General features: G+C 44.2%; 1 protein-coding gene across 1 annotated transcript in view; it reads left to right on the top strand.

The window, feature by feature from the left end:
* The window catches only part of ZNF8 (zinc finger protein 8), a gene marked incomplete at its 5' end in the record, with an annotated part of 11,862 nt that extends 3,319 nt beyond the window's left edge, over window positions 1-8,543 (top strand). Inside the window, 2 exon segments of the mRNA XM_027767607.1 lie at window positions 616-711; window positions 6,755-8,543. Coding sequence (XP_027623408.1) covers window positions 616-711; window positions 6,755-8,169 — 1,511 coding nt within the window.
* Window positions 8,544-18,157: the final 9,614 nt, after the last annotated feature.

Genomic DNA, 18,157 nt, shown 5'->3' with positions numbered 1-18,157 from the left:
GTTTCTGCTTAAGAGGTAATTTTTAAGTTTATATAAATGTGTTTTGAAAGGCCTTCCAACAATCAAGAAGAACTTTAGCACACCCTTTATTGTGCCCAATGAAGCGTTGTAATTAACAGTAAATGGTCAGGGTAAAGGGGAGCGGTCGGGGAATTTTGGAGAAATCTTGCTACAAATATGTATGGGAAAACTATGTAATTCTTTTATAGTAATATATCGGGGAGTCAGAGGGGGGTCACTTCCCAGCAAGGCTATCACAGTCCCGGAGCGAATAGCAGGCGGCCTTGCCAACAAGCTAAGTGAGCCAAGCTTGTTCCATGGTCGGGGGGCGTACAGTCGCGGCCTTGCCAGCTCACTGAACCGACCGGAAGCGATGCTCAAAGGTCAAGGGGCTCAGACGGGTCCTGGAGCCCCGCCGGGTCGGACTCCTCCAGTCAGGTTTTTGGAAGGGAACCAATCATGGTAATTGCTCTCTGAGAAACCTCGGCAGACTCGCTGGTGTGCAGCTTCCCACAAGGCATGTTGTGCATTTTGATGACCAGAGTATGGGCTGAAGTTTGAGCTGGTTCTTTCTCTGAAGACAAACCCCCATGTCCTTTCTCTTCCTGTTTCTAGGGCCTGATCTTCCCAAACCTGAAGTCATCTCCCAGCTGGAGCAAGGGGCTGAGCTATGGGTGTCAGAGAGAAGAATTGCCCAGGGACACTGTCTAGGTAAGAACCCTCCAAGTGAGAGCTCCTAATGAGAACAATGCAGGTTTTTGTAGCTGTACTGCCTAGAAAGAGTGGCATATTAAGATTCCCAGCCCACTGCCTTTACTAATTTAGGACTCAGCACAGCGTTGTTTTCGCAGCTGTGACTGATTATAGTGAAATGATAAAGAGAAAAACCTGCAAAGGGAAAAGGAGCATGAAGCAATGTTCCAGAGGAAACCAGGCACAAGCTTCCAAAACCCTCTACTGTGGAGTCATCCAGAATGTCCCTGGTCCTCCAGCAGGGAGTTATGTGACATGTGAGAAGTGTTTTCTACCAGGAAACCTGTCTAGACACAGTGCCAAGAGTTTTTACTGGGGGCTGGTAGGCACCCTCTGCCTAGAAGAAGCTAAGATTGTAGACTTCTAGGAGAAAGCCAGCATTCAGAATAAATCACATCACTTGTACAGACAGCATGGTTGCAGTGGACCATTCTTACCAGGTAGGGTGGTGGGAACAGTTTTGAAATCCAAGTTCCAGGCACAGCTCTGGGCCGACCTAAGAAGCAGGCCTTCCTAAGAATGGTGTCTCAGGTCTATACTGTTAACTTTTTGTGCATAGAACTCCATAGCCTTCTCATCTGTACTTCTCTGCCTCTGAGTTGGGATCCACCCCTTCCCTCTGTCCTATCTTCCTTTCTAGATTGTTCCTTTTCACCAGCCCTCTCAGTGAACCCTTTCTATGGGATCATTTCTCATAAATGAACCTGCCCTTCATATTCTCCATTTAGTTCTTGCATGTCCAGCTTCTGTAAGCCTGTTTTCCAGACCCTTCTATTATCAGTAAGGATAGCATTCACCTGTAAATATTTTAAAATCAGACTAGAGCAGCTCAAAAAGAGGGAACCATTTTTCTCACAAAACAGGAACCCTGAAGCAGATCAGAGATGCCAGATGGAAACTCAGGGTTATATTATGGCTTTGGCAACTTCAGCTGTTACATCTGCTCCAGGTAGGGCACATGTGCTCACCAGAGAGTCAGAAAGTGAGAAATTACCCCCCACCCCAGGGGGATGGTCACATCACAGTCCCCTCTCCAGTCTCCTCTTGGGATTTTGGATACACATGCACCCATTCCTGGTGTGAGTTTTAAGCCACTGGGTCCAGGACTCAGGCTGGGGTCAACTAAGTGGGAGTCCAAGAACATAACCATTATGCGATCTGCTGGTCCCAACATCTGTCTCCTTTTATCAGAATTCCAGCTATTGTCCGTCCATTGAAATCTCTGGTCAGGACTAGGTCACTTCCACCTGACTTGACTCTAGTTGCTAGGGAGGCTGGGAGGGAGGGTTTTAGGTTATCATAATTTGCTTAAATATGTTGTGATCTCTTCCCTGGGACTGGTACAAGGGTGCCCTGACCACATTCTGAAAGAAAGAGTATGGCTATGGGATGCACCCCAGGAGTGTTTGCAGATCAGCTTCCTAACAAGTATTTTTATGCTACCCAGGGCTTTCTGCTCCCATAGGAAGTATATGCACCTCCATAATAAGGTATGACCTGTCTCCCTGGGGTAGGAGAGTGAATCTATAGCAGGTCCTGTATTCCTGTCTCTTGCTGGTTGTCACCACCATTACTTTAGACCTGTGTGTTGAAAGCAAAGCCTCATTGTCTTAGACATGTATCCTTAACTTATAGGTCTTATATCAATACTTTATGCTGTAACTAAATTCAGGATCTAAAATCATGTGTGTGCACATAAGTACTAAGTTTAATTATAAATGTCCTCACAGATTGGGAGTATGGGGTCAAAATAGCAATGGACAAACTGTTTTAAGAATTTGGCTTTCAGACAGTTACTCTAGAGGCAAAGGCTTTTAGGACTTTATGTTAAAACACAAATGTATTTTCCATATACTATTTAGCATTGGTTTCCTATCTTGGTTGTAATCAAGTACTGCAATCTAGGTAGCCTGAGGAAAAAATACAGATTTATTTTCATACAATTGTGAAGGCCAAAATGGTTAGTCAAAACTGGTTCCTCTTGGAAGCTCGAGATAGAATCTCTTTCCTTGTCTTTTCCAGCCTATGGAAGTTGTCACATTCTTTGGCTCCTAGACCTCTTCTTCATTTTCAAAGCACATCACTCTGACCTCTGCTTCCATCACATCACTCTGACCTCTGCTCTGCTTCCATCCTCACATCCCTTTCTCTGATTTGGATTCTCCTCCCTCATTCTTTTATGGACTCTTTTGATGAGATTTAGGGTCCAAAGATAATCTCCCATTTGAAGATCCTTAATTTATTTACATTTGCAGTCCATCTTCTCTGAGTTTTTCTTTCCTTCAGCTGATTACCCTTTCTGGGCAAGGACACCATGGCTTCCCAAATACTGAACTCAGTGGGAGGCTTCTTTGAAAAGATAACACTGAGCAAGGTTCTGAGAGAGTGATGAGGCAGGCAGATATTGGGGGAGGGGGTTCTAGGCAGAGAGATCAGCATGAGGAAGGAGCATGGGGCACATTTGAGAGGGTAGTGAGGAAGTCAGTGGGGTACAGTGAGTTAGAGGGTGACAAGCAGGAGGTGAGGTCAACAACAAGAATAAGGGTGCAGGGGAGGAGAACACAGGGTCATGTCAGACATCAGAATTGACTTGGAGGGGAACGGAGAAATAACTAGGGGTGACTGTGAGAAAGAGGGCTGGTCTGTTCTTTTGTGACAGCTTTATTGAGATAATGATCCTACATGCCATAAAATTCACTTATTTAAAGGGTAAATTCAAGGGTTTTGTATATATTCATGAATCGTGCATTAATCACACCATAGTTCCAGAACTTTTCATCACTGTCTTAGTTTGGGTTGCTATAACAAAATACCACAGCCAAGGTGGCTTAAGCAACAGACATTTATTCTCATAGTTCTGGAGGATAAAGGTTCAAGATCGATGTGGCAGGTCATTTGGTTCCTGATGAGAGCTCCTTCCTTCTTTGCAGACAGCTATTTTATCTCTCTGTCCTTATGGGAGCAAAGAGAGGATACAGGCTATTTGTTGTCCTCTTCTAAGGACACTGATTCCATCATGAGCTAATCACCTTCCCAAAGGCTCAATCTCCAAATACCATTACATGGAGATTAGGGTTTGAACACGGGTTTTGGGGACCGGCCCATAACACAGTGGTTAAGTGCTGTGCATGGAAAGCCACATCCTTCATTGGCCAGTTGTGATTCAAATCCCAGCCCCAGTGGCTTGAAAAACATGCTAGGCACATGTGCCCCAAATCTTAATGGGGTAGAGAAAGAAAAAAGGATTGCAACATGACCGCGTGCCATTAGGTATACATGAATGCATGCCCTCTCTCTGGCAAGCTCCTGTACTCTCTTGGCAATTAAAAAAACATGAGTTTAGGGAGGACACATTCAGTCCCTAGCACACTCCAGCAATTGTCTATTAGCAGTCACTTCCTATCTTCCCCAGCCCCTGGCAACCACTAATCTACTTTATATATATAATTGGAATAGTGATGTTTGTCCTTTAAGCCTTATGTTTTTTGTTTCTTGGGTTTTTAAAATTATTTTATTCATTGTCATTATTTTATTTTTATTTTATTTTATTGAAGTTGACCAGAGACAGACAGAGAGAATGAAAGTGAGAAAACAAGCTGCCAGATCCGGGACTTGAACAAGTCAACCATGTAGGAATCCAGCCGCCTTCACTACCATGCCACTTGCTGGCCCCTGGGGTTTTGTTTGTTTGTTTGTTTGTTTGTTTGTTTTTTGTTGTTTTAAGAGAATATTTGCTATAGATCATGTGCGCTCACCAGAGAGACAGAGATAGAGAGAGCCAAAGAGACAGAAAGCAAGGGAGAATGACCACACTACAATCCTTTCTCCATTCTCCTTCCAGGATCTTGAGCACATGTGCCCGGCATTTCAAGCCGCCCGGTCCAGGACTCAAACCACAGTCAGCTACATGGGAGCCCAGTGACACAACCTTTACACATTCTGTTGGTCCCAAGCCTTACGTTTTTAAGGCGCCTTTGTGTATATTTTGGTTCCTTTTTATGGCTGAATGGTATTCCATTACGTTTATAGACCACTTTTTGTTCATTCATCAGTTGATGGGCTTTTTGGGTTATTTCTACCTTTTGGCTTTTTTTTTTTTTTTTTTGAGAGGTTTTTGCTATAGAGTACGTGCGTTCGCTAGACCAAGAGAGACAGAGCTAGAAAGCGAGAAATCACCCCCCAGAGGGGATGGCCAAGCCGCAATCCCTTCTCCATTCTCCTCTCGGGATCTTGCGCACATATGCACACGCGCTTGGTGTGAGTTTTAAGCCATGGGTCCGGGACTCGAACTGCAGTCGACTACGTGGGAGTCCAGCAACATAGCCATTACACTAATTGCTGGTCCCCGTCTACCTTCTAGCTTTTACAAGTAGCGCTATTGTGAGCATGTGTGCACAAGTTTTTTTATGTACTGACTTTGTAAGTCTTGTAAGACTCCTCTGAGTGCTGTGCAGAGACTCAAATTTGAGGGCCAGAGGTGAGGGAGAGCAGGGTCCCTGGCACCTGGAAGCCCCACCTCTTCCAGTACTTCTTCCCTGGCTGAACTCCTAGTCATTCATTCTCAAGTTAGTCGTTCCAGCATCCATGCTGAGATACTGTCTGAACACCTGCTACATGCCTCCTCTAGGCACTGGCCATAGACACCAATATCTCAAGATGGACCCTGAACAAATGAATATGTGTGTATGATGAGCAAAACTGGAGCAATCCCTAGAACCAGTTAGTCTGTCGTAGTAAATGGCCTATGTAATCCCAACAGTCATTGTGAGGAAGAGGCAAGAGGGTCTGTTTCAGAAAAAGATTTGACAGGGGCTGGCAGGAGTTGTGAAAATTAAGGCACTGGACTCCCACATGGCTGACCACAATTCAAGTCCCAGACTTGGCGGCTTGCTTTCTCTCTCTTTCTCTCTGTCCTTGTCTCTCTCTCATCAAATTGAAGAATGATAATAAATAAATAAAATTTTAAAAAAAGAAAAGAAAAAGAGATGTGATGTCAGAAGTGAAGTCATCGATAGGACCAGTAGTTGGCATAATGGCTATGTCGCTGGACTCCCATGTAGTCGACCACGGTTCGAGTCCCGGATTTGGTGACTTAAACTCATGCTGGGTGCATGTGCGTGCGTGCCCAAGATCCCAAGAAAAGAATGGAGGAGAAGGGATTGCGGATGACCATCCTCCCCCGGGGTGATTTCTCACTTTCTGTCTATCTCTCTCTGTCTTTTCGGTGAGCGCATGCACCCTATAGTAAAAACCTCTCTAAAAAAAAAAAAGAAAGAAGGAAGGTAAAAAGAAGTAGAGGCATTAAGAGATGTGAGGGTGCTGTGCTGCTGGCTCTGAGATGAAAAGGCCAAGGAGTACAAGAGGCCTCTGAAGAACTAGAGGAAGCAAGGAGTCTCTAGGAGGAGCCAACTCTGTAGATCTTAATTTCTGGACTTATGCATTCTTGAATTTTAAGATAGTAAGTGTGGGTGAGTGAGATTTTGTTTTTGTTTTTGTTTTTGTTTTCCAGTTTTTGCTATAGGGGGCTCTCCAAGAAAGAAAGTGAGAAATCACCCCTCAGGGGGTTGTTACACCACAATCCCTTCTCTCTAGGAATTTTGGGTGCACATGCATCTAGCATTACTTTCAAGCTGCTGGGTTTAGGTCTAGCTAAACCCAAGACCACATAGTTGGCATATGTGATCCTGCGCCTTGACCTCCACACCACCTACTGGCCTCCAAGTGTGTGGCGTTTTAAGGCACTGAGTTTGTGCTACATTGTTATAGCAGCAACTAAGGAAACTAATATACCTTAGCTCTACTGCCAGTGCCTGGTCTACAACAGGTGCTCAATAAATACTCATTAAATGAGTGAAGCCATATTAGAAGCAAGGCACTTGGTATCAAATAAAAGGAAAATCCAGGGCTTGCCAGTGCGAGACATTAGGTTCCGAGGTATAAGAGGCAGCGCTCTTCCTTGTTTTATCTCCCAACCACTCAGAGCTCTCTGATTTTCTTTCAGGCTGGGAGCCTAAACCTGAATGCCAAATTTTGCCCAAAGAGCAGGGCTATCCTGAAGAGGAGCCATCCTATGTCATGAAAAGGGATGCTGCTTGTCCCTCCATGTTTGGGGAAGGCTGGAAATGTGAGAGCCAGAGCCAGACACTCAAGAAGGACCAGAGTAACTTGAGACAACTGGAATTTGGCCTCAAGGAATCACCAGTTCAAGATCAAAGATACAGAAGTCTTAGATTTGGGGAAGACTGTGCCTTGAATTCAAACCCAAACCTTTTCCTAGAGGATTCTAAGAAAGAATATTTCTGTATTTACAACTCACAGGTCACAAACTCAGAACATAGCTCAGTCAGTGTGCAAACAGATTCTGCAGGAAAACAATCCTGTGAACATGGTGAGTATCATGCTTCCAATAGGGCTGTCCCTGTTATGGAACTTGCGAGAAGCCAAGTGCAGGATAAACCCTACAAATGTACCGACTGTGGGAAGTCATTCAACCATAATGCGCATCTCACAGTACACAAGAGGATTCATACAGGAGAGAGACCTTACATGTGCAAAGAGTGTGGGAAAGCCTTCAGCCAAAACTCCTCACTTGTTCAACATGAGCGAATCCACACGGGAGACAAACCCTATAAATGTGCTGAATGTGGGAAATCTTTCTGCCATAGTACACACCTTACTGTCCATCGAAGAATTCATACCGGCGAGAAACCCTATGAGTGTCAGGACTGTGGAAGGGCCTTCAACCAGAACTCCTCCTTGGGCCGGCACAAGAGGACACACACTGGAGAGAAGCCGTATAGCTGCAGTGTGTGTGGGAAGTCCTTCTCTCGAACCACTTGCCTATTTCTGCACTTGAGAACTCACACTGAGGAGAGGCCTTATGAGTGTAACTATTGTGGGAAGGGCTTCAGGCACAGTTCCTCTCTGGCCCAGCATCAGCGGAAGCATGCTGGGGAGAAGCCTTATGAGTGCCACCAGAGGCTGATCTTTGCTCAGACACCAGCTTTAACAAAGCACGAATGGGTGGAAGCCCTCAGCTGTGACCCACCTTTGAGTCAAGATGAGAGGACTCCTCGGAGTGACAGGCCCTTTAAATGTAACCAGTGTGGGAAATGTTTCATCCAGAGCTCCCACCTCATCCGTCATCAGATAACACACACCAGAGAAGAGCCCCGTGGACGAAACCGGCGCCGTGAGCAATCTTGTGGTAGGAGCTCGCATCTCACCCAGCATCAGTACTCAAATTCAGAAGAGAACACTGCAGGCCGGGCAAAGGCAGGACAGTCAGCAAGCAAAGCCCTGGCCTTGTTTGACATCCATGAGATCATCCAAGAGAAAAACCCTGTGCGTGTTATTGGGGTGGAAGAGACTTCTATGGACACTTCCATGTTATTTGACATCAGAAAATCCACATAGGAGTGAAACTCTGCAGATGATTTTGAACCACAGGTAGAAGAGTGTGGTAAGTCTGCGTAGTATGTTCATGGAAAAAGCTTGGGCTATAAATGCTAGTGGTGACCTCTGACTTTCTAAGGAAATGGTGTTTCCCAAATACCTGAGATAAGTGGCTCCCAAATCAGTGTCCCCTTTAACAACCATCATTTTGAAATGTTCCTTCCAGTGCTCCCAAATGAGTGCAGTGATAATGTAACCTCCCTACATGTATAATGTCAAAAATCAATATACAGCCCTATGTCAGCCCATGACATGGTATGGTTAAGGCAGCTGGATCTCACATGGCCTACTGTGAATTTCAAGCCCTGGACCCAGCAGCTTCAAGAACATGTTGAGCACATGTGTGTGCATGCCCAAAATTCTCGGAGGAGAATAAAGGAGGAAGGATTATGGTGTAGCCATCGCCCAGGGAGTGATTTCTTACTTTCCGACTCTCTCTGTCTCCAAGTGCATGCACCCTATAACAAAACTTAAAAAAAAAAAAAAAAAAAAAAAAAAAAAAAGTAGTCCTGTATTGTAAAGGATAATTAAAATAATTTGTGATGATGTGTACTGAACTGCTGTGGCTCTCACCAGCAGAGTGTAGACTCAGCTAACCCAGAAACCAAGAGAGCAATACCTTATCACTTTCAGACTGTTATGGGGTATGCTATTGGCCGAGGGGATACTGTGAAGGCCATTTCTGTACAGGATGTGATTTTCCAAAGTAGTGATGAACTTTTGGAAAAGGTTTCAACACAGCAAAATGCCACTGCATATCTCGAAAGTTCTGTGTAAATTCCCAGCATGCATCATTTAGTTTGTGTTTATATGTAAATTCCCAGCATGTATCACTTAGTTAGAATCTCAATTCATGTATTGCAAGCAGGTTGTTTCATGCCCACATACATGGTCCACCGGGGCCGGTGCTGCACTTTGAGGTCATTGTAGCATACTTGGTTCCTGCCCATGTTTTTTTCTTTTTTAGAGAGAGTTATTTTGCTCTAGGGCATGTGCACTCTCCAGAGAGACAGAAAGTGAGAAATCACCTCCAGGGAGGATGGCCACACCACAGTCCCTTCTCCTACATTCTCCTCTTGGGCTCTCACCAGCAGAGTGTAGACTCAGCTAACCCAGAAACCAAGAGAGCAATACCTTATCACTTTCAGACTGTTATGGGGTATGCTATTGGCCGAGGGGATACTGTGAAGGCCATTTCTGTACAGGATGTGATTTTCCAAAGTAGTGATGAACTTTTGGAAAAGGTTTCAACACAGCAAAATGCCACTGCATATCTCGAAAGTTCTGTGTAAATTCCCAGCATGCATCATTTAGTTTGTGTTTATATGTAAATTCCCAGCATGTATCACTTAGTTAGAATCTCAATTCATGTATTGCAAGCAGGTTGTTTCATGCCCACATACATGGTCCACCGGGGCCGGTGCTGCACTTTGAGGTCATTGTAGCATACTTGGTTCCTGCCCATGTTTTTTTCTTTTTTAGAGAGAGTTATTTTGCTCTAGGGCATGTGCACTCTCCAGAGAGACAGAAAGTGAGAAATCACCTCCAGGGAGGATGGCCACACCACAGTCCCTTCTCCTACATTCTCCTCTTGGGATCTTGGGCATGTATGCACACACACCTGACATGTTGCCAGCCTCCAGGTTATGGGGCTCAAGCCACAGTCACCCATTGGGGAGTCCAGCAATATAACTATTACACCATTTGCTGATCCCATCCTGTCTATATTTTAACCACCACCCCCCCACACACCCAAATCATGACAAAATCCCTGCAAAATTCTTAAGACACTGGAGGAGGTATCAAAGCTCCTTTTAAAAACCACTGCCTCAGAACTGTCCTATAAGCCAATTGAGAACTAAGGCAGTTTTTCCCCCAGGGGATATTTGGTGATGTCTGGAGACATTTTTGGTGGCTGTGACTGGGGAAAGGGTGCCATTGGCTTCTAGTGGGTGGAGGCCAGGGGCACTGCTCAGTATCTTTTAGCGCCCAGGTTGGTTCCTCAACAAAGAATTATCTAGTCACAAATGTCCATAGTAGCAAGATATAAAAGCCCTTTAAAACAAAGGTAGCACTGTAGTCAACATTTTCTGACCTCTGTAAGTTGATCATTCGGTACTGTACTGACAATTGTACAAGTCTGACTTCAACACATGGTATCATTAGCTAGTTTATACACAACGTGCTTTTTACTAAATTCTTCACCATTTTTCAGTATTCATAGTTAGTATAAAGAAGAAAATCCATTGCTTTTCTGAATAATCTTTTAATATTTATTGTAGACATTTTAAAACATGAATAGTATATTTTCACTGGTATTTCTGCCCCTCCTCCACTCCTCTCCTACCACTGGATTATTTTCACATTGGTCTATATTTCTGAATATATAAAGAGGCAAGGACTTTTAAATATATATGACTATATATTGGGCTGTCAGAAAAGTCATGACGTATTTTTTCTATGCAAAAATGCATCATGACTTTTTCAACAACTCAATATAGCAACTATATATATATACATACACACACACACACACACACACACCACTCACACATTATTGTATTGATTCACAAAACCATTTTAATAATTACCCTAAGACATAGATTGCCTCTTTTGCTGTGTTGCTGTTTGCTCTGGTGATGCAAAGGCATCAGTGGGTAACCCCATCAGGCCTGAGTTCAAATGAAAGCAGTGGCCCCAGGGTCATTGTATATATTTTTCCCGACTTCAAAAATATTCATTTCACTTAATGTCTGAGGTGAAACAAAGAAAATTACTAATTTTATTAAATCTCAACAGATCTCACATCTAAACAGATATTATCAAATATCTAGTGTTCAGATGTTCCTGATTGCTTCATTAATTTTGCTTTGTTTTCTTTGTTGGTCTAATCATTATCAAAATAAGATCCACACAGTGCATTTGTTTGATATATTTCTTTCTTAAATCTCTTTTAATCTCATACTTTCTTTTTTAGTTTATTTGTTGGAAACAAAACCAAAATAACCTAGATTTTGTCCCCACCCAAGGCTGCCAATCAATTACACCCTCCTCCTTTAGCCTGGTGGAATGACATCCTATTCGTCATCAAGCCATGGGACTATGCTGAGGAGCTATGTGAGGTCATGTGACTCCTGCTGTTCTCAAAGCTCCTCTCTCCCAACTGTGTTGGGCCTCTGCTGGGAACCACTGGAAGACCTCTATGTCAGCTGTCACTACCAGGAAAAGCAACACTTCAATTTTATACAAAGCAGGACATTCTAACAAGAACATTTTAATACCCACAGTGAGAAGTTTCACTTTCATTATTGTATTGCTTTTCTCCAAGTTTCCCTGAGGAAAACAAAGTACAAGGGATATAAAAACCAGGGAGTTAAACCTGCCAACTTTCTAAGCTAAACAAATCGTAATCTGTTTAGAAGCCATAGCTACAGCCAAATGCCTGTTCCAGAAGGACACTAAGTCATATGCTCCAACTTTACAGAACAGCTGCCTGTTAACATACAGCTTCAACCAGGTCATTCTTTTGTCTGGTATTTCCACTGCAGTTGTGGTCTAATGAAATTAAACATATCATCAACATCAATAATTGGAAGAAAAATTGATCATGACATATCTCAGAAGGCAAAAATGGGTCCCTTAAAATAAACTACAGAAGGAATTTTGAATTGGCAAGGCATATAGAGTTGAATGGAATAACGACCATCCTGGACAATACAACAACAGCACTAATCACTGTTGTATCAGATGGTTTAGCTGCTGCAGAGCTTCCTTGTCCATGTCCATTTCTGTTCTTTGGATGCTGGGACTGTCATAACTGTTAGGGTTTCTTTTAGAATACTGCTGGCTTGTGGCTTGCAGGGTGCTTGCGGACAAGTTTTGTGGTTCATTTTTAGAGTTTCTTCAAGATCCTGTTGATGTCCTGGGACCAGCAGTTAGCATAATGGCTATGTCGCTGGACTCCCACGTAGTTGACTGCAGTTCGAGTCCCAGACCCGGTGGCTTAAACTCAACGCCGGGCGCGTGTGCGTGCCCAAGATCCTGAGAGGAGAATAGAGGAGAAGGGATTGCGGTGTGGCCATCACCCCTGGGGGGTGATTTCTCGCTTTCTGTCTCTCTGTCTGTCTCTGTCTGGCGAGTGCACGCGCCCTATAGCAAAAACCTCTCCCAAAAAAAGAAAAAAAAAAAACCTGTTGATGTCCTGAGTTTGTTTTTCTGGGCTAATTTTTTCCTTTATGTTGGTTCTCTTCTGGGCTCATTTTTTCCTTTATGTTGATTCTCTTTTTTTTTTTTTTTTTGCTAGAAGGTTTGTGCCTTTGCCAGAGAGGAGAAATCAGCCAGCCCTCCATGAGAAATGATCACACAGCAATCCCTTTTCTTCTACCTCTCCTCCTTTTGGGATTTTGGGTATGCATGCACACACACCCAGCATGTTTGTCAAGCTACCAGGTCTGGGACTCGAACCATGCAGTCAGCTATGTGGAATCCAGCTGCCTTAATTACAAGGCCACAGATGACTCAGCTCTCACTTTTCACAGCCACTCTGCCCTCACACTTCAGCCAGCACCACCTTCCATTTATATACCTAAGAAAGGTGCATCTTAGGTATATACTGCAGACCATCCCTTGATATTGGTTCTGTAAGGTAGCACCATTTCATAGGTAAGGAAAATTAGGTACAGGACAAAAGTTATTAGTAACCAGAACAGAAATAACCAGCCCAAGGTTACACAGCACAGATCAGTGGAGTCAGAATTTGATGTCAGTATTCAGTTGACAGCAGCTTAAACTACCTGTTCATTGACTCAACAATGTCAAAGCCAGAGTTTTCTGCAGTTCTCTCAATCTTCCACCCTCATGGTTGCAGGAAGGGTGCTACAACATCTGCAGTGAAGACTGGAAGAAGTGGGGAAAGGGCAGGCCAACAGTATCTCCGAGGATGTTTCAAAGAAGACTTTCCCAGATGCCTCCTATACTTCCCCACTTGGGTCTCTTTGGTCAAGGCTGAGTCACAGGACCACCCTAGTAACAAGGGGCTTGGGGCCAGCAGATGGCATAATGGTATGTTGCTGGACTCCCACATAGTCGACCACAGTTCAAGTCCCGGACCTGGTGACTTGAAACTCATGCTGGGCATGTGTGTGTGCGTGTCCAGAATCCCAGGAGGAGACAGGAAGAGAAGGGATTGTGGCATGGCCATCCCCCTGTGGGAGTTGGGAGGTGATTTCTTTTTTTCTGTCTCTCTCGGTCTCTGGCGAACATATGTGCCCTTAAGGCAAAAAGGGGGAGTGGGGCTTGGGAAGATAGGATATAGCACTTCCAAACTTTGTGGTGAAGACAGATAAGAAAGGTCTTGGGAAGTGGATGATGGATAGGTAACTAGCGATGTCTGCTTCCTTTCCCCTTCAGTCTCTTGGAAGAATCATCTGTGCAGTGCATTTCCTATGGGGTGCCTCACACCTCAGGCCTGCTATCTGCCCCTGCCATTTCACAGAAACTGCTGTGGTCCTGGTGATACGCTGTCTCCTCTTCTCATCTCTTCATCTTGCAAAGCTTCATCTCTTGAGTTCAGGGGTTCCTTTCACTTCTTTAGGGGCTTCTCCTTCTCTCTTAGATGTTAGTATCCCTGGGGTGTTGTCCCAGAGGCCCATCTTGTGCTCCATGCTCTCTCCCTAGGTGTCATCCACACCCTTGCTTGTGCACTCACTTCCAAATCTGAGTCTCTGACACCTCTGGGTTTTGAGCTTCAGGCCCCAACAGCAGCTGCCTGCTGTTCAGCAGCTCACACCAGATGTGCTGTGAGCTCTGCAAGCCCAGCCTACCCAATATGAAACATTTTCCCATCCCACCTACTTCTCCTCTGGTTCCTTTCATGGTGGCTACTACCATCTGCCATCCCAGCACTGAAGCTAGAAAATGCCTTCCTTGACCCCTCCCCTTTGTCACTCTGCATTAGCAGCCCATTGGTTTTACCAGGTAAACATCCTGGATATTTTGTTCATGCCATCCTCATTAACACACCAGTGCACAACAGCCTGAGAAGGAAGTGGCATGCCACTAGTGACCCAGCCAGTCATGAACCAGGTTGCTTCCAGAGCCCCACTTTAGGTCGTTCTTCCTTACTGCTCCATGAAAGGGGTGGAGTGTGGACTTGGAGATGCAGACATAACACTTCTCCCCTCTGGGCAGGGGGAGACCCAGCAGTAATGTCATGACTCTAGACAGCACTGACGCCATACCTGTGATTGTTTTGTTCCTTCCACCTTGGTCCCCAAAATGGCAACCCTGAGGGAGTCATGTTTTGACACTTGTTGGTGGAAGCTGGGTAGGTTGGGGCTATAGCAGCTCCACTGGGTAAGATGTGAGTGAGCACAAAGAGAAGGAACAGGGCAATGGAGACCTTCCCATATTGCCCACTTCTCACTTCAGTGTACATTTTGTGGCCATGATACTTTGCTGATTTACTTTTAGATAGTTTGGAACAGGTAAGGAACTCCTCAGGGGAAATTACTGTAAACTAAGGGAATTACATGGTTTTATCTGTTTATAAAATCAATACAAGATCTTAGTAGCAAGTCTTAGAAAATGCACAATAATTTAAAGTATAATTTTAACATTTAATTCTCCATACTTCAGTCATGTATAGATGGTCATTACCATTAAGAATTTTGCTAATTTTTCTTGCAGTTTTTTTCTTAAAATATATGTGTGTGTATACATATACATATTGGGTACTTTAAGTTTTATACCATGCACATAAATATGTGTATAGTTTGCTGTGTTTAGAAATTTGGAATCCCTTCTAGTTTCTTATAATATGTGCTTCTTACTATACTTGAAGCATTTTTCCAACAGTGAATTTTATGTAGTTTTTAAATTACCTTTAGATAGGATTTGACAATGTGCCTCCACCCTATATTTTATCAGTTTTCTCAAAAGGAGAGAGGAAATGTCTGAGGGCAGTTTATCAGTCAGTATCTAAATTTAAAATATACACACCTTTGATTTGGCAGTCCTGCTGGGAATAAGTCTTCCAGATGTAGTTTTGTGTGTGCATTGATTTCAAAAGTCAAATTTCAGAAATAACCTCTGTGTCCACCATGGGGAACTGGCTAAGTTATTTGTGGTGGAATTAGAGACCACAGCCTTAAAAATGGAGACTTTTTATGTACTAATATTGGAAAGAGCTCCAAGATAAGTGAGAAAAAAAGTATAAAACTGTGTAGCATATTTCCAGTTGTGTAAAGAGGAAACATGTCCTTATCTACTCACACACATAATCTCCAAAAGGGAAGAAAGCAAGCAGGCATGGTGGTTGTCCTTGGGAAGGAGTGGAGACACAGGGATGAAGGATAATTTCCACTCTGTATCTTTTTATATTTTTGAATTTTGAAATATGTAAAAGTATTAACAGTTCAAGCAATTTAAAATTAAAATATGTCAACTCTCCAATTTAAGTTTGATCAATTGTTTCATTGTTTACTGTCTGCCTCTCTGCTAGAATGCCCACGTGTCTTACACATGTTCTACATTTACTCACGTGCATGTGTGTTTAGTCAAAGAAACCAGCTGAATATAAAACAGCTTCAACTCCATGATGATATATGAAAGATAAGATAAAATGACCGGGTTGTAGCACACACAGAGATTTCCAGATTATTAAGTCCCCTATATCAGTCAACCCAGATCACGAGAGCCCTCTACATGCAAGTTGCGGCCAATAGCCAAGTGTTATATTTCCAGAGGTTTCTCATAACATATGCCTTCCAGGGTATTCAAGTCATTTCTACAAAGGGTAACTTGTAGAATGGTTTGACCTTAAGATGGTTTGCGTGGTTCCTACATTTTGGCTGTGCCGGACACAGCAGTAACTGGGAAGAAATCCACATCCAGTCTGAAAAGCAGTCTCCCCTAGGTCTCTTTTTTGTTTGTTTTTGAGAGGTTTTTGCTAAAGGGCGCATGCACTCGCCAGAACGAGTGAGAAAGACAGAAAGCGAGAAATAACCCCCCCGGGAGATGGCCACACAGCAGTCCCTTCTCCTTTCAGGATCATGGGCACATACACACACGCGCGCCCAGCATGAGTTTAAGCCACCAGGTCCGGGACTTGAACCGCAGTTGACTACATGGGAGTCCAGCCATATAGCCATTATGCTAACTGCTGGTCCTGGTCTCTCTTTAAAAAAAAAAAAAATTATTTAACTATTTTTGTTGTTGTTACTTATTTGACCGAGGGGGAGGGGAGACACAGAGAGGTAAGGTGAAGCTGCCAGGTCCAGGACTCGAACCACAGTTAGTCATGTGGGAGTCCAGCGCCCCCTTAGACACCATGCTCCCTGCTGACCTCTCCTGTAGGTCTCTTAAAAGGAAATCCAAGGTGAATGAACTTCTTCCAGATGCCTTGGCCCAAAAATGGTAGCCACTAGCCATGTATAGCTAGTTAGATGTTAATTTAAATGCATTAAGTGCAGGTCAGTCCTTGACCTGCTGGTTAAGATAGCTGGATCTAGAACCAGCAGTTAGCATAATGGCTATGTCGCTGGACTCCCACGTAGTCGACTGTGGTTTGAGTCCCGGACCTGGTGGCTTAAACTCAAGCCGGGCGCATGTGCGTGCATGCCCAGGATCCCAAGAGGAGAATGGAGAAGAAGGGATTGCAGTGTGACCATCCCCCCTGGGGGGTGATCTCTCGCTTTCTGTCTCTCTTTCTGGTGAGGGCATGTGCCCTATAGCAAAAAAAAAAAAAACACCTCAGGATAAAAAAAATGGAGCTGGATCCCACATGGTGTATCATAAGGTGTGAGTCGCAGACCTGATGGCTTGAAAAACTGGGTGCGTGTGGGCGCACTGCCAAAATCCCAAAAGGAGGAGATGGAGAAGTTCATTCACCTTGGATTTCCTTTTAAGAGACCTACAGGAGAGGTCAGCAGGTAGCATGGTGTCTAGGGGGGCGCTGGACTCCCACATGACTAACCGTGGTTCGAATCCTGGACCTGGCAGCTTCACCTTACCTCTCTGTGTCTCCCCTCCCCCTCAGACCAAGAAACTGAGCAACCATTCTCCATGGAAGATGCCTTGCGAGACATTCAGGGCTCAAAGGTAGGGTGTTATAAAGGATTGAGACGAAATGAGGAAAAGGTTAAAGCAGGGGGCTAAAGGTCTTGGAGCAGAAGCAAAACTGCACCAGAGCAGAGCCCGTTTATTCCAAATTAAATCAGATAAGCAGTGGGTTAATTTGGCTGTAAAGAATAATGTACAATATACATGACATTCTCTGTAGGCTATATTCTTGGTACAAGATTGATAGCTATTACTTAGTACTTAGACAACATTTTGGCTTGTGGAATGGTGCCCAACATCTCGAGACACAACCCATGCCTGGAGCGCCATCTAGGTGACCATGCAATCCCTGTGGCTTTCCATCCAGGAATGGAGTTGCCTTGAACTCCCTCCTGCATTCTCCCCTTCTGGCTTATCTCTCAGGCCTGGGCTGGTTTCTGTTTCCAGCAGTGCTTTCCTTCTTTCTCCCCCTCCCTCCTCCTGTAACCATGACCACACTGAAGTAAAAAAAAAGGTGAAAAAGCCAACATGCAATGGGACAGACCCATGCAGTGTGTGGTTTGTTCAGGATTTTACATAAGGCGTGTATACTTGCTGGAGACAGAGAGGGAAAGTGAGAAATCAGCCCCCAGGGACGATGGCCACACCTCCATTCTCTAGGGATTTTTGGCATGCATGTATATATGCGTCCAGTATGACAATGTGGTTTCTTTTTTGGGGGAGAGTTTTTTTTTTTTTTTCTATAGGGCACGTGCGCTTACCAGAAAGACAGAGACAGAGAAACAGAAAGTGAGAAATCACCCCCCAAGCGGGATGGCCATGTCACAATCCCTTCTCCATTCTCTCGGGATCTTGGGCACACACGCACACACACCTGGCGTGAGTTTAA

Source organism: Tupaia chinensis, unplaced genomic scaffold, assembly GCF_000334495.1.
Source record: "Tupaia chinensis unplaced genomic scaffold, TupChi_1.0 Scaffold144336_1, whole genome shotgun sequence".
In the NCBI taxonomy this organism is placed as follows: Eukaryota; Metazoa; Chordata; class Mammalia; order Scandentia; family Tupaiidae; genus Tupaia; species Tupaia belangeri.
Note: the sequence above shows the minus strand (reverse complement) of the source record. Positions and strands in the feature narration are given on the sequence as shown.